At 35.4% G+C, this 16,326-nt stretch overlaps 1 protein-coding gene across 1 annotated transcript; it reads right to left on the reverse strand.

Annotated features, from left to right (window-relative positions):
- Positions 1–520: 520 nt before the first annotated feature.
- On the reverse strand, positions 521–15,998 carry LOC111064545. Its single transcript, XM_022352294.2, has 6 exons — positions 15,765–15,998; positions 13,904–14,206; positions 10,275–10,468; positions 9,364–9,493; positions 4,541–4,777; positions 521–1,393 (listed from the first exon to the last, which is right to left on the reverse strand). The coding sequence occupies exons 1-6, from the start codon at positions 15,814–15,816 to the stop codon at positions 1,221–1,223; spliced, it is 1,089 nt and encodes a 362-aa protein (XP_022207986.2). The 5' UTR covers positions 15,817–15,998; the 3' UTR covers positions 521–1,220.
- Positions 15,999–16,326: the final 328 nt, after the last annotated feature.

Here is a 16,326-nt window from a genome sequence, read left to right on the forward strand (position 1 = left end):
GGTGGAGAAGGATATCGCTATCTGCTTTGTCGAATGATAGACAAGGATAGCAACACACCAATGTTAATCAAATACTGCCGTTAAACGTGACGTAGGTGGAGAAGGATAGCGCTATCTGCTTTGTCGAATGACAGACAAGGATAGCAACACACCAATGTTAATCAAATACTGCCGTTATAACGTGACGTAGGTGGAAAAGGATATCGCTATCTGCTTTGTCTAATGATAGACAAGGATAGCAACACACCAATGTTGATCAAATACTGCCGTTACAACGTGACGTAGGTGGAGAAGGATAGCGCTATCTGCTTTGTCGAATGATAGACAAGGATAGCAACACACCAATGTTGATCAAATACTGCCATTATAACGTGTAATCCACTGTAGGGACACTCTGTATATATAGCTAAGCTAATAAAACAAAATAAAATCTTATAGCACCCTTTATTTTAAAAAAACTTTAAAATAGTAAAACAACTAGTTTCAGTGATATTCACCGAAACTAGTTGGTCAACTAATTTAAATTTTTTTTTTAAATAAAGGGTGCTATAAGATTTTAATTTGTTTTATTAATTTAAAAGTAGCCCGATAAGTGTTTTATAGCTAAGCTATTTCATCAATAAGAACAACAATGGTTAATCAACATAGTAAAGCTTATCTGAAAATGTTGTCGCTGTGTTGCAGTGTAGATTGGCGTTGACATGGTTATAGCTGTGATGACTTAGGCGCTAGTGGTGACTTATTTTGACGCTGCAACATTTTGTCGCTGCAACATGTTTCCATGCAACATTTTGTCGCTGCAACATGTTTCCTTGCAACATTTTATCGCTGAAACATGTTTCCATGCAACATTTTGTCGCTGCAACATGTTTCCATGCAACATTTTGTCGCTGAAACATGTTTCCATGCAACATTTTGTCGCTGAAGCATGTTTCCATGCAACATTTTGTCGCTGCAACATGTTTCCATGCAACATTTTATCGCTGAAACATGTTTCCATGCAACATTTTGTCGCTGCAACATGTTTCCATGCAACATTTTATCGCTGAAACATGTTTCCGTGAAACAATTTGTCGCTGCAACATTTTGTCGCTGCAGCATGTTTCCGTGTAACATTCCCCTGCTGCAAAATGTTTCCGTGCAACATTTTGTCGCAGCAGCATGTCTCCTTGCAGCATTTTGTCGCGCGACATGTCGCAGGCCAGTTTAGAGGCGCCTTGTCAGACCCGATACGTCATCGGCTGTACGACACTGTTGTTGTTGAGTCGTATCGTTGTCGTGTCGTTGCAGTTCTCGTCCGGCTCGATCCATTCTGTTTGTCGGTCTTCATGGTAACCGGGATTCAGGATTATGTTGGGCACAAGTTCCATTGTTTCCTGGTCGTCGGGGTGCACTGTAAACAATTAAATTAAAATTTATAATTATTCAAAGATTTCAAAGAGATTTGAAAGTTTACAGAATTATTGCATAATCAAAATTTGGGAGAGGAGTTTTGTGGCCGGTTTCCGAGCTCAGGATTCAGCCAACTTCTAGACTTTAAACAGCTGGAGTCAGAAAATTGGCTGAAATTTAGAATTATTCAATGATTTCAAAGAGATTTGAAAGTTTACAGAAGTATTGCATAATCTAAATTTGGAAGAGGAGTTTTGTGGCCGGTTTTCAACCTCGGGATTTAGCTAACTTCTAGACTTTAAACAGCTGTAGTCAGAAAATTGGCTAAAATTTAGAATTATTCAAAGATTTCAAAGAGATATGAAAGTTTACAGAAGTATTGCATAATCTAAATTTGGAAGAGGAGTTTTGTGCCGGTTTCCAACCTCGGGATTTAGCTAACTTCTAGACTTTAAACAGCTGTAGTCAGAAAATTGGCTAAAATTTAGAATTATTCAAAGATTTCAAAGAGATTTGAAAGTTTACAGAAGTATTGCATAATCTAAATTTGGAAGAGGAGTTTTGTGGCCGGTTTCCAACCTCGGGATTTAGCTAACTTCTAGACTTTAAACAGCTGTAGTCAGAAAATTGGCTAAAATTTGGAATTACTCAAAGATTTCAAAGAGATTTGAAAGTTTACAGAAGTATTGCATAATCAAAATTTGGGAGAGGAGTTTTGTGGCCGGTTTCCGAGCTCGGGATTCAGCCAACTTCTAGACTTTAAACAGCTGGAGTCAGAAAATTGGCTGAAATTTAGAATTATTCAATGATTTCAAAGAGATTTGGAAGTTTACAGAAGTATTGCATAATCTAAATTTGGAAGAGGAGTTTTGTGGCCGGTTTCCAACCTCGGGATTTAGCTAACTTCTAGACTTTAAACAGCTGGAGTCAGAAAATTGGCTGAAATTTAGAATTATTATTCAAAGATTTCAAAGAGATTTGGAAGTTTACAGAAGTATTGCATAATCTAAATTTGGAAGAGGAGTTTTGTGGCCGGTTTCCAACCTCGGGATTCAGCCAACTTCTAGACTTTAAACAGCTGGAGTCAGAAAATTGGCTTTCCGAAACAGGGCGTAGTCTTAGTGCACGTTTAAATTAAATTTAGAAAAACTACATAATTGAACCCAAAATAAAATAAAGAGGGAATAGTGTAAAGCTTCAGCTATTTTGAATTATTTACGAATGTTTCATTTCGTCAAGAAATAGTATATTTCGCACCTAGAGTAGAAAATGAAATTTTTCCGGCTCGAAATCGGTTTTCAAGTCCGAGGCCGTAGGCCGAGGACTAGAAAAGATTGAGAGCCGGAAAAACATTTTTGCCCGTGGTGCGAGCGCTATTTTTCGCCACACACAAAAATAAACAATATATAAATATGAGAATAGTTGTTTACTAAGCACTTACGAAAGCAGAAGTGGAAGGTGATAGCTCTAGCAAATCTGAATATCAGGAAATTGTACAAGTATTTTTATTTTTTATTCTGATTTGTCTAAATAGCCTAAAAGATGATGTTCAATTATGTGGGAGGTTGAGTTTATACTTTTTTATCCTTTCAAATGACAATAAGATGATATTATTATAAATGTTTTAATTATTGAATAATGAACACAAATAATGAAAAGTTTTTTGATCAGCTGTTTTTTGATCACCTTTCTTAGTTCCATGATAGCGGCTGGAAAGGGTACTTTTTCCGGCCTAGGCCGGAAAGAAACCTGTTCTGACGTCAGACGAGAGTCGTCTGCAAACAATGTCTTTCAGATCTACGTAGGGACTGGAAAAAAGCTGCTTTCTGTGCAGTGTGGCGAAAAAGCATTTCCAATTATAGAAATTAGAAAACAAAGATTTATTTTGCTGCAACTATTTACTACGACTACTCCCCGTATTGGAAAGCCAATTTTCCGACTCCAGCTGTTTAAAGTCTAGAACTTAATAAATCCCGAACTCGGAAATCGGCCCTAATAATTCAAAATAGATGAAACTTACACTATTTTCTCTTTATTTTATTTTGTGTTCAATTTTCTAGTTTTTCGAAATTTAATTTGAACGTGGACTACGACTATGCCCTGTTTCGGAAAGCCAATTTTCTGACCCCAGCTGTTTAAACTCTAGAACTTAGCTAAAACCCGAGCTCGCAAACCGGCCCTTAAAAAAAATTGGAAATTTTCAGAAGTTTTGCATAGTCTAAATTTGGTAGAGGAGTATTCAGAGGTTTGCCTGTTTTTGCGCTCTTCCAATATCATTTTAATTATAAGATATTTTGTACTATTGAATAAATGAATAATTAAGTCAACAGAATTTAGATGAAACATGGATATTGAATACTTCAACATGGATATTTCATAAACAATTCTTTTTTATTGCTTCCATTTAAATTTGCAAGAGGACTATTAAAGGTTTCGTCTGTTTTTGCTCTTCCAATATTATTTTAATTATGAATTATTTTGAACTAATGAATGGATGAATAATATTTTTATATTAGGCCTACTGTAATATAAATGAATAATTAGTGACCAGAAACCAGATAAATTCAGATGAACCAGGATATAAGGATAGATAGATAGATATTTATTGATAATTGTTACAAGGCTCTTGCCTATGGTAACATTTACAAAAATTGACAGTAAAATTAAATCAAACTTAAGAGATAAATAATTATTTAACAGTACTGCATCAGTATAATCAATTACAAATACAGTATCAAAGAAAATAATATATAGTGAGGTCCACGTTATAATGACAGTATTTGTTCAACTTTGGAATTGCTATCCTTGTCTATCATTCGACAAAGCCGGTGGTAACTTATAACTTTTCTAGGTCCACAACGATGCCAATTATGTTTTTGACAGTGTAGAAATATTATTAATTAATTCAGAGAATCGGCATCGCTATTCTCCAATCTTTATCCACTGCCATTATAACGTGGACCTCACTATAGATCACATTAGCAATACTGGAGGAAAGAAAAGATGTTATTTGCATCCATGTGGAGGAGGGAGTGGGAGAAGAAGGAGGAGGAAGTAGAGGAGAAGAAGACAACAATGACAGAAGAAAAATAATAAGAAGAAGCTGGAAGAAGAAGAAGAAGAACCCTTCCTCGACTGGAGTACTTACTGAGACACGAGTAGGTGGAGGTGGATGCAGACGAGTGGTTGGTAGTCGAGGAGGTGGTGGGGATCCTGAGGTAGCGCTTGCTCAGTGGCACGTGCGGACGCGTGCGACATTCAGTGTAGAGCGCATAGCAGGTGCCAAGTGCAAGCACAAGCAGTGTGCCCATCACCACTGCCACGGCGACCACCCACACGCGCGTGTCAAACGTCTCGGCGCCCTCCAGAAGGTGGCGTCCTAGTTCTACAACACAATAATACAAGATAAAACACAAGAATACATTATAAAACACAATAAGACACAAGAGGTACAAGATAAAATACAAAAATACAAGATAATACACAAGAATACAAGATGAAACACAAGAATACAAGATAAAACTTATAGTGAGGTCCACGTTATAATGACAGTATTTGATCAACTTATGTTTTGCTATCCTTGTCTATCATTCGACAAAGCCGGTGGTACTATCCTTTTCTAGGTCCACAACGATGCCAATTATGTTTTTGACAGTGTAGAAATATAATTAATTAATGCAGAGAATCGGCATCAATATTCTTCTATCTTTATCACTGCCATTATAACATGGATAGGAAGAAAACACAATCAGGTACTGTTTATGAAAGAAATGCTGGTAGCGTCCTAGATCTACAACATTTAGAATATACAAGACATTGTTAAAAGACGATCTGGCTACAGAGCAAAGCGAGAAAGAGATAGCGCTATGTGCTTTGCTGAATGAACGACAAGGATAGCAATACCATTGCTAATCAAACACTGCCATTATAACGTGGACCTCAATATACCTCAAAATACTCTCAAATTTATATCGTACAATCAGTGAGTATGTTAAAGGACGATCTGGCAGCAGAGCAAAGCGAGAAAGAGATAGCGCTATGTGCTTTGTTGAATGATAGACAAGGATAGCAATACCATTGCTAATCAAACACTGCCATTATAACGTGGACCTCACTATAGTCTAGCACTTCAAAATCTATAGCTCAAGACCAAGTGGGCGGTTACAAGTTCAAAACAATTATTCAATCCTTCATAATCATAATCACTTTTTCGTGTAGGTTTTAATTTCAAGTACTTGAGACACCAGAAATGTACAGATAATTGATCAAAACAATCAAATCATCATACGCCATTCAACTATAGTTAGATTCTGGTTGGTTGAGATTCTTTATTGATTCATACAATGAGTACGGTACATCATCAAAATATATTTCAATAGAAAAAATCTGGTGTAGTACACTCACACAACTTTCCTTGCTCATTGATCTATAAGCCTCATTCTTAAACGAGGATAATCTAGGGGAATAACATTATGCCGATTAGCGGCTAAATAATTTTATGAAAACTACGATTATACTATTGTTATTGTTTTCAGAGTACATTTTCCTTTGTTTGAATTATGAAATTTGAGGATTTTTAATAGTTGTCAAAACAGCTGTTCTACAAATAAAATATCGACATGTGTTATTTTGAATAAAATGCTCTACCTACCTACCTCACGCACGAGAAGAAGGTTACAATGTAAATTTCTCAAGGATGGGGTGGACCCCCTGTTAGTTTCTCAGGGAGGAGACTCATGCTAGTTAATAGAGCTGATATATAACTATACAGGGTATGAATTTGAAAAAAATGGGTCAAGTCATTTTTGAGAAAATCGTGATAGAAATTTAACAAAATTCATTCTTCTCAGGAATATTAAGGAGCTCCTGCAATTTTCCCAGAAATGAGACTCATGTCAGTTGATAGGGCTTATAAATAGCTATCCATGATTTAAATTTGAAGAAAATCGTTAGACCCGTTTTCGAGAAAACCGTGAAAAACATGGTTTTTTAGACATTATCCGCCATTTTGAATTGAATTTTATTGAATTTCTTATTGTCGGATACTCATGGTATAAGGACCTTAAGTTTAAAATTTCAAGTCAATCGGTTAATTAGGAATGGAGTTATCGTGTTCACAGACACACACACACACACACACACACAGACCAACACCCAAAAATCATGTTTTTGGACTCAGGGGACCTTGAAACGTATAGAAAACATGAAATTAGGGTACCTTAAATTTTTTTGGAAAGCAATACTTTCCTTACCTATGGTAATAGGGCAAGGAAAGTAATAAGGTAACCTTGTGCTATTCCTCTCCCTAATTTGGATAAGGTTACGCATAGTCCGAAATAGGTTAAGTCTTGTTGGATTCAACTATAGTTCGATTCTGGTTGGTTGAGATTCTTTATTGATTCATACAATAAGTACATCATCAAAATGATAGGGAGAGAAAAAAATAAGGTAACCTTGAGCTATTCCTCTCCCAAATTTAGATAATGTTACACATAGTCCGAAATACACTATTCACGTTATTCAGTTCGTCTTGTATTCATAGCTTCTTTATTGATTTATACAATAAGTAGTTCATCATCAAAATGATAGGGGGAGAAAAAATAAGGTAACCTTGTGCTATTCCTCTCCCAAATTTAGATAAGGTTACACATAGTCCGAAATACCCTATTCAAGTTATTCAGTTCGTCTTGTATTCATAGCTTCTTTATAGATTTATACAATAAGTTCATCATCAAAATGATAGGGAGAGAAAAAAAATAAGGTAGTCTAACCTTGTGCTATTCCTCTCCCAAATTTAGATGAGGTTACACATAGTCCGAAATAGGTTAAGTCTTGTAGTTGTTCACTCCACAAAAGTTTCAATTCTCAATTATTTTCACAAAGTTGATTTTCAAATTTAGATGCTTCAAATCCAAACACGTTTCAAGTCAGTGGGAATTATAGGAAGACAGATTTGCCAATTTTCTGTTATCACCGCCTCCTAGAGTAGATAGCAACGTTATAAAATCAGTGAAAATGATAGAACGACATTAAAGTCATCTCGGTATATCTGATACAATAGTAGAAATAATTGTTAATTATTTCTAATCATGATCAGTTATTCTATCCCAAATACGCTATTTATATCAAGAAAATTAATTTTTTAATGATTTAATAATAAATTTTCATAATTGAGATGAAATATTTTGATATTTATCCTATTATATTAAGCGAGCAAATTCTGTTTATATTTTTATATTTGGTTATCTATATTTATTTATGGTAATTTATGTCCAATGGATATCGAAAACGGCTGTAAAGATTTTCACGAAATTTGGAACATAGTAGGTTTATGATATAAAAATTCTTATTGAATGAAAAAGACTAAGAAATTGTCAAAAAACCACTGATTTATTGATAATTAGAAAGACCGGTTTCGGTTATTACACCATTGTCAATCTCTGATTGACTCTTCAATCAGAAGAGTCAATCAGAGATTGACAATGGTGTAATAACCGAAACCGGTCTTTCTAATTATCAATAAATCAGTGGTTTTTTGACAATTTCTTAGTCTTTTTCATTCAATATGAATAATTACCACAATATCAACTTCTCAAATACACAAAAAGGGAAAAAACAAGAAAATATAAAAATTTGATTGCACTAGGTCTCATCCCTGGGAAAACTTGCTGAACGACATTAAAAGGATAATTCATCCTTGGAAAAACAGCTGAGACTTTCGTCGTCTGTGGATAGTAAAAAACTGAGTGAGACGCACTCTGTGGAAAATCGAAATATCTCATCCCCGAAATTCATAAGCTGACGTATATTCAGCTGTTAAATTTAAACACGATCATTTTAAAGAATTGTGTTCTGTTTATCAATAAATAAAAATAACGAGCGAAGCTGGGTACCCCGATATTTATTTCAATAATGTGAAATATTTCTTCTATGTTTGGTTTTGAAGCATGTAAATTTAATAATCTACTCTGTGAAAATAATTAAGGACTGAAAATTTTGTGAAGTGAACAACTACAAGACTCAACCTATTTCGGACTATGTGTAACCTTATCTAAATTTGGGAGAGGAATAGCACAAGGTTACCTCATTTTTCCCTCCCTATCATTTTCATGATGTACTTATTGTATGAATCAATAAAGAATAATGTTTATTATCTTTCCTCATAACCAAAAAACGAACTGCATCAGTGTGGGGATAGAAAATGATATAGTTATTCAATATGAATAACGATACTATAATATTGTGATGTAGCTACACGAGTCGGCGGTGTTTCAACAAATAATAATTTTCGATTCTTTAAAAGGATATAAAATAATCTCATTCCCATCAACACACGACCGTGGGAGACAGTGGGAGAGATTGATTGAGTACTTTATTTATGTAGATTACAATATATACTGGCTTATACACTTATATACAATAGCTTACAATACAACAAAATTATAGATGAATTTACATAATATAGACTAAGAAAATAATTATTGAACTGTAGCCTATATGATATGAAAAAAGCAATTTGGAATAACTATAGATACGGCGCATAACTATAAGGCGGAGCTTTGGACATATCAATGTCCATTCTTCGGAAAGAATATTTAGAATATCCTTACCACTAACCCTCTACCAAAGAGAGAGAGAGAGAGAGAGAGAGAGAGAGAGAGAGAGAGAGAGAGAGAGAGAGAGAGAGAGAGTGAGAGTGAGAGAGAGATGGAGAGACGACAAAATAGAATAGAAGATGAGAAAGTGGAGAAGACAAAGAGATGAAAGTGGAGAGAAAATAATTTTTTCAATTAAAAATAATTATTGTTGATTTCAATTGAGAAATGATTGATGATAACTGACCTATTTCCTGATTATCATAATGAAATGATCGGAAGAGAAATGTGTTCATCATGTGTTTACAATAATAAAACAGTGACATTGTTGAAAAAGTTGTTCTGATAGATTGAGAAATGATTGATTTGAACTGACCTATTTCCTGATTATCATGATGTGTGCACCCTTCTAGCATGACCACCTCACCCATGCCTAGCTTATTGTTGGCCCAAACTTGAAACTGATATGTAGAGTTCGGCTCCAACTGGTAGATGTCTATCTGCGTCTGCAATCAAACAAACCAATCAAAAACTAGAAATAAAACATATTGCAAACAAAAGACAGAACGAACTCAACAAAAACTAGAATCTAGTTTATCAGAGATTGACAATGGTGTAATAACCGAAACCGGTCTTTCTAATTATCAATAAATCAGTGGTTTTTTGACAATTTCTCAGTCTTTTTCATTCAAAAACTAGAAATTGCAATAATCAGTTTACTAGATGGACAAACATGTGAGCATAGAAATAAAACAGATTGCAAGAATTGGTTCACTAGATAGTAAAGCTAATAGCCTACCATGATACAAAGAAAATATGATAAATGAAAATACATATGTTATAAAGGGTGACACAGAATAACGGGAACTTTTAAAAACGCCATAAAACATTAGTGGGAGGGGCAAAAATGATTTCATACAAACTAATGTAAAGTTCAAGATTTACCATCTGAGAATTATCACTTTTTGACAATCAATTCTTCAAGATGGCTTCATCCCGTTAATTGGGAGATGAGATATTGTGTACACAGACGCACATACACTCATACACACACACACACTCACACACACACACACACACACACACACATACATATACAGACCAATACCCATAAACCACTTTTTTGGACTCAGGGGACCTTGAAACGTATAGAAATTTAGAAATTGGGGTATCTTAATTTTTTTTCGGAAAGCAATACTTTCCTTACCTATGGTAATAGGGCAAGGAAAGTAAAATTGAGTTGAATAGATCTATAAAGTAATTAATGTAATGTTATTTATTACTCACGGCAGAGGCACTGATACGGGGCGGTTTGACAGGATGCCAGATGTCCGGCGGATGCCCGGGTGTGGTGTGGGCCAGCCTGTATTGGGCCGTAAAGTGGGTGATGGGGTAGCCTCCCGAATCAGCCACGTCCCATCGCAGCAGCGCTAGTATCGTCGACGGGTGAACGGTCACGTTGACTAGCTGTGGCGGGGCGCCTAGAAGACAAACAAAAACATGATCAATCATCTAGAAATCTATACTATGATAAAGGAGAGAACTGGCTTATATAAGTACGGGATAGGAAAATTATGTTTTCCTACAGGTACCTTGAAAAGTGACCATTTGTGCACTGATTACAGAACGCAACGAATCACTTTTCCGCTCTAGTGCGGGAAAATGTTTTTCTGCACTCCAGATTTGCAACATGGCAACGCAAAATAGTTAGTAGGTTATATGTAGCACCAGTGCAGCAAAATCAAAATTAAGTTGGTAACTGTGGTATAGTGTTGTGGTGCACGTTATAATAATATTAAGGCAGTGGATGACAGCGACAGCCACACATAAGTGACAGCCGCCTTCATTCATTTACTACTACATTATTCAATTTTAAATAAATTAAGGTTTTTATTAATAACAGCATAACACACACAAACATTTGATGGATTTCAGGGAATTTTACCAATAATTACCCACTTTTCATATTCAATGGTAACTGTAGGAAAAATTTAATGTGAAATACGTGAGCAAAGTTTCTCTGCTGCACTCAAGAAACCATTCCGCCCTCGCCTACGGCTCGGGCGTAAACGTTTCTTTCGGTGCAGCAAACTGTCACTTTGCGCACTAGTTGCACAAATAACTATTGACGCATCATCAAGTCTCATCTACTGGACTGATTTACTTGTAATTTTGCATAGCCTACAGATTCTTAAGGCTGTGCAAAGGCTGAAAATAAACTTTCTACTCGTGATATTTTTAAGTCTCATTTCTGGGAAAATTTCAGGAGCTCCGTAATATTCTTGAGAAAAATGGCGGAAAATGACTAAATAAGAAGGTTTTTCACGGTTTTCTCGAAAACGGCTCCAACGATTTTCTTCAAATTATACCATGGATAGCTATTTTAAGCCCTATCAACTGGCATAAGTTTCATTTCTGGGAAAATTTCAGGAGCTCCGTAATATTCTTGAGAAAAATGGCGGATAATGACTAAAAATCCATGTTTTTCACCGTTTTCTCGAAAACAGCTCTAACGATTTACTTCAAATTCATACCATGGATAGATATTCATAAGCACTATCAACTGGCATGAGTCTCATTTCTGGGAAAATTCCATGAGCTCCGTAATATTCTTGAGAAAAATGGCGGATAATGACCAAAAACCAGGTTTTTCACGGTTTTCTCGAAAACGGCTCTAACGATTTTCTTCAAATTCAAGCCAATGGTAGCTATTCATAAGTCCTATCAAATGACATGAGTCTTTTCCTTGGAAAATTGCAGGAGCTCCGTAATATTCTTGAGAAAAATGGCGGATAATTACTAAAAAACCATGTTTTTCACGATTTTTTCAAAATAACTTGACCGATTTTTTTCAAATTCATACTCTGGAAAGTTATTTATCAGCTCTATTAACTGGCATGAGTCTCCTTTCTGGGAAACTAATGGGGGGTCCACCCCATCCTTGAGGAATGGACTTTGTAACCTCCTTCTCGTGCATGAGGTAGGTAGGTAGAGCAGTTCATAAAAAGAACACATAGTCGAGATATTTCATCTGTAGAACAGCTGTTTTGACGACTTTAAAAAAATGATGACTAAAAAAATCATTGAATTTCACAATTTACACAAAGGAAAAAGTACTCTGAAAACAATTATATATACACATATACAAAAGTCTGATCGTAGTTTCGAATATGAGCAAGGAAAGTTGTGTGAGTGTACCACACCAGATTTTTTCTTCATAGTGAATGATTTAATAGAATCAACAGTTGCCAACAGGTTGCAATTGAAATAATAACATTTTCTCGAATTTCGAGCTTATTTTCAATTTTAAGTGGAAACGTTACTGAACATTAATTGTAGAGATTTTCATGCTATATCTTTTCCACTTAGAATGTTTTGTTTAAATTGTATCTGAAGCCTGATACTTGAGAATCTAAAATCAAACTTTGCATAGATGAGGCGAAGCTCCTGGAATTTTTACAGATATGAGACTTGTGGCAGTTGATAGAGCTTATCAATGACTATTTAAGGTATGAATTTGATCAAAATCGTTGGAGCCGTTTTTGAGAAAATCGCGAAAAACCCTGTTTTTGACAACATTTTCGCCATTTTAGCCGCCATCTTTAATTGAATTTGATCGAAATTGTTCGTGTCGGATCCTTATGGGGAAGAACTTCAAGTTCCAAATTTCAAGTCATTACGTTAATTGGGAGATGAGATATCGTGTACACAGACGCACATACACTCATACATACACACACACACACACACACACACACACACACACACACACACACACCACACACACACACACACATACAGACCAATACCCAAAAATCACTTTTTTGGACTCAGGGGACCTAGAAACATATAGAAATTTAGAAATTGGGGTATCTTAATTTTTTTCGGAAAGCAATACTTTCCTTACCTATGGTAATAGGGCAAGGAAAGTGAAAATTGATATTTTCAGAAAATTTTTGTTTTACTAGATCAACAATACCATTAAGAATCCATCTTCTAAATCTCATGGATTTATCTCTTTTTTAAATGTTCTGTCCCAAAAATTTAAACTTTAGGCGCCCATATCTCAAAAAGTAATGATCAGAAGAAAAAGTTTTCCTGAGAAAACGTTTTCATTTTGATAGCTTGATGATATATAAATGAAAAAACTTTGAAAAATATCACGAGTAAAAAGTTTAATTTTAGCCTTTGCACAGCCTTAATTTAACCGACTTTGAGCTTCAATGTAGTGAAGCTTCAGTATTTCAGTATACCCAGTCCATGACCGGCAGTCGTTAGACAGACTTCGTCAAAATATAAAACAATCAATACACACATAACGAGAGATGGCCGCAGATAGGTTGTTTCGTGTGGCTCTGTAGATGGACTGCCATCTGCAACGCTGGTTTGCGCACAGGCATTTTTTGCCCATGCAGACCATTTTCTAAAGATTTACTTGGCTTACTGTATTCATGAGGTTGATTTTATTCGTTGTTGTTGTTTTATATTGATAATGAGTACATAAGATTATTACTTTGTATGTAAAATGCATTTTTTTGAAATAAATATATTTTTTTCTGTCTGTCTGTCTGCCATACTAACTCATGAAACAATCTCAAACTGGTCTACAAGTCCACCTGCAGCTTGTCTTCTATATGCAACTACTTGAATAAATGAAATTTGATTTGAACCGAGGATGGTTGTAGGCCTATTCTCAGTTCTTCAAAATTTCATTACCGTACTTCAAGTTTTCAAATGTCTTCTTCTTCAACACGACTTCTTCGTATTCATCATCATTTTCGCTTCCTCTCCCTTCTTCTTCTATCTCTTCTCCTTCTCTTCCTCTTCCTCCATCACCTACTCACCCCAGACATGTATTTATAAATAAACTAAACTAAAATGCTAATAAATTTGAATAAATATCGCCAAAAACTCACTGCGAACATGCAACAAAATCCGTCGATGCAGTTTCACCGAGTTGTCGGCCCCATCTATCACATAGCAGTTATAGACTCCCGAGTCGCGGCGTTTGAGGTTGACCAGCTGGAGAGTACCGTCCTCTCTAGTAGTCATGTGCTCGTTGCGACGCTCCCGGATCCACTCTACTATGCTATCTGTCGATGCTAGCGGCGAAGGACATCTCAAGGTCAGATTGCTGCCCTCGTCTACGCTCTGCTCGTGAAGGTCATCTGTGTCCTCTTCAGTCGACGCCGCGTCGTCGGAGGAGGAGGTTATACCTTCTGGAAATAAGAAATTGAGGTTAGACATTCTGGAAGTACAGAAAGTAAGGTTAGACCTTCTGCAAGTACAGAAAAGTGAGGTTAGACCTTCTGAAAGTACAGAAAAGTGAGGTTAGACCTTCTGGTAATACAGAAAAGTTAGGTTAGACCTTCTGAAAGTACAGAAAAATATGGTTGAACCATCCGGAAGTACAGAAAAGTGAGGTTAAACCTTCTGAAAATACAGAAAAGTGAGGTTTAACCCTCTGGAAATACAGAAAAGTGAGGTTAAACCTTCTGGAAGTACAGAAAAGTGAGGTTAGACCTTCTGGAAGTACAGAAAAGTGATGTTAGACCTTCTGCAATTTAGAAAAGTGAGGTTGGACCTTCTGCAATTTAGAAAAGTGATGTTAGACCTTCTGGACGTACAGAAAAGTGAGGTTAGACCTTCTGGAAGTACAGAAAAGTGAGGTTAAACCTTCTGGAAGTACAGAAAAGTGAGGTTGGACCTTCCAGAAATACAGAAAAGTGAGGTTAACCTTCTGGAAGTACAGAAAAGTGAGGTTGGACCTTCCAGAAATACAGAAAAGTTAGGTTAGACCTACTGAAAGTACAGAAAAGTGAGGTTAAACCTTCTGGAAATTCAGAAAAGTGAGGTTAAACCTTCTGGAAATTCAGAAAAGTGAGGTTAAACCTTCTGGAAGTACAGAAAAGTGACTTTAGACCTTCTGGAAGTACAGAAAAGTGAGGTAGCAATCAGTTTTGACAAAGTGATCAGTGTTTTTTTTTTTCATGACATGATTCCATCGATCCTACAAGTGTGGGTAAAGAAGAAGGTATAAGGTATAAGTTTTGAATCAAAACAAAAATAAACTCATTTTGCAAAGGATGATATAGGTAGGCGTTAGCAAATCAAGATAGAAATGATAAGCCTATTAAGATGAATGGACATTGAATTATAGAAGATTAGTTAGGTTATCCAATGTTGAAAAAGTATAAAATATTGATTTAAGAGGGGAAATTTAGAAGATTTCTAATCCAGTTAAATTAAGTTTCTATACATTGGGAGACTAGGGTAGCCTAAACATTTATGTTCTAACCTACATCTCAACATAGTTTTCCTTCCTTCTTTCTAGAGCTTCAATACATTGCCAGATCAATAATGATATAAATTAAAGACATATGATTGATTACAATTCAAGTGTTTTACATTTTCATAACAAAGACAGAACTCTTAGTTGGTATTCTACAACATTTGTACAAATAGAATTTTAAAAGTTTTATGAGAAAATTTCCAGTGCTGAAGACTTCTACATGAGATAAAATTTTATATCTGAATATTCAATAAAGTTAATGTGATTGGCAAATAATAATTCAATTTGGAATTAGAAGAGCATGCCCATTGAAATGTTACTTCTTGTCAAGGTTACAATGAAAAAGGAGTAACTTAATTTTGAAATTGTCAATAAATGTTGACTATTCTATTTTTAGAACAGGTTTATAAATAGAGGATCCGATCGATTACACATGAAGCAAAACAAAACCAGCAGAAGTTAGACAAAAAAATAACCATACTCACTCTTTATCAAAAATGAAACAAACAAAAACTTAAGAATAGTTTTAGCAGCCATGTTTTCATTAGTGACAGTCTTTCATTGGTAACAGTCTCTCGAACATATTTACTAAATGTAAAAAACAATTTAATTCTTAATAATTCATTTTACACGCACACCCTTTGCCATAAACAACAAATCGAACACTTTGACAAACACCAGTCACCACCATGTTGGTTATGATTATGATTGGAATTGGCAAATGTAATAAGCGAGAAAATTTTCACATCCGCGTAAGGGTAGTATCGAATCACCAATCGATCGTATACTGATGAACCGAACGACTCTGCTAACCTTCGATATTTATCGATAGTTCTCCAATCCACTGTTGCTGTTCCACTGTTCCACAATGCTTGATGTGTCTTTGAATTCGTATTATTTTTATTCTACTATTGTTTGAGTCTAAGCTGAGTATCTAAATATTCAGTTGATCAAGGCCAGGTTTTCCTGGATAAATTGTGTCAAGTAATACAAAAACATTGCATACCAGTAAACTGTAGGCAGCTTCACAAACCAGCAAAGTCCTCA

Source organism: Nilaparvata lugens, chromosome 10 (genome assembly GCF_014356525.2).
Source record: "Nilaparvata lugens isolate BPH chromosome 10, ASM1435652v1, whole genome shotgun sequence".
NCBI classification, from domain to species: domain Eukaryota; kingdom Metazoa; phylum Arthropoda; class Insecta; order Hemiptera; family Delphacidae; genus Nilaparvata; species Nilaparvata lugens.

What these genes read in the sequence shown, in the direction of transcription:
- LOC111064545 (XM_022352294.2), bottom strand. Translation starts at nt 15,816, where the DNA reads ATGGCTGCTAAAACTATTCTTAAGTTTTTGTTTGTTTCATTTTTGATA. An exon ending in CCCGTATCAGTGCCTCTGCC is followed by an intron (nt 9,494 to 10,274) that starts GTGAGTAATAAA and finishes GTTTGATTGCAG; the next exon opens with ACGCAGATAGACATCTACCA. An exon ending in CTCCACCTACTCGTGTCTCA is followed by an intron (nt 1,394 to 4,540) that starts GTAAGTACTCCA and finishes AATTGTTTACAG; the next exon opens with TGCACCCCGACGACCAGGAA.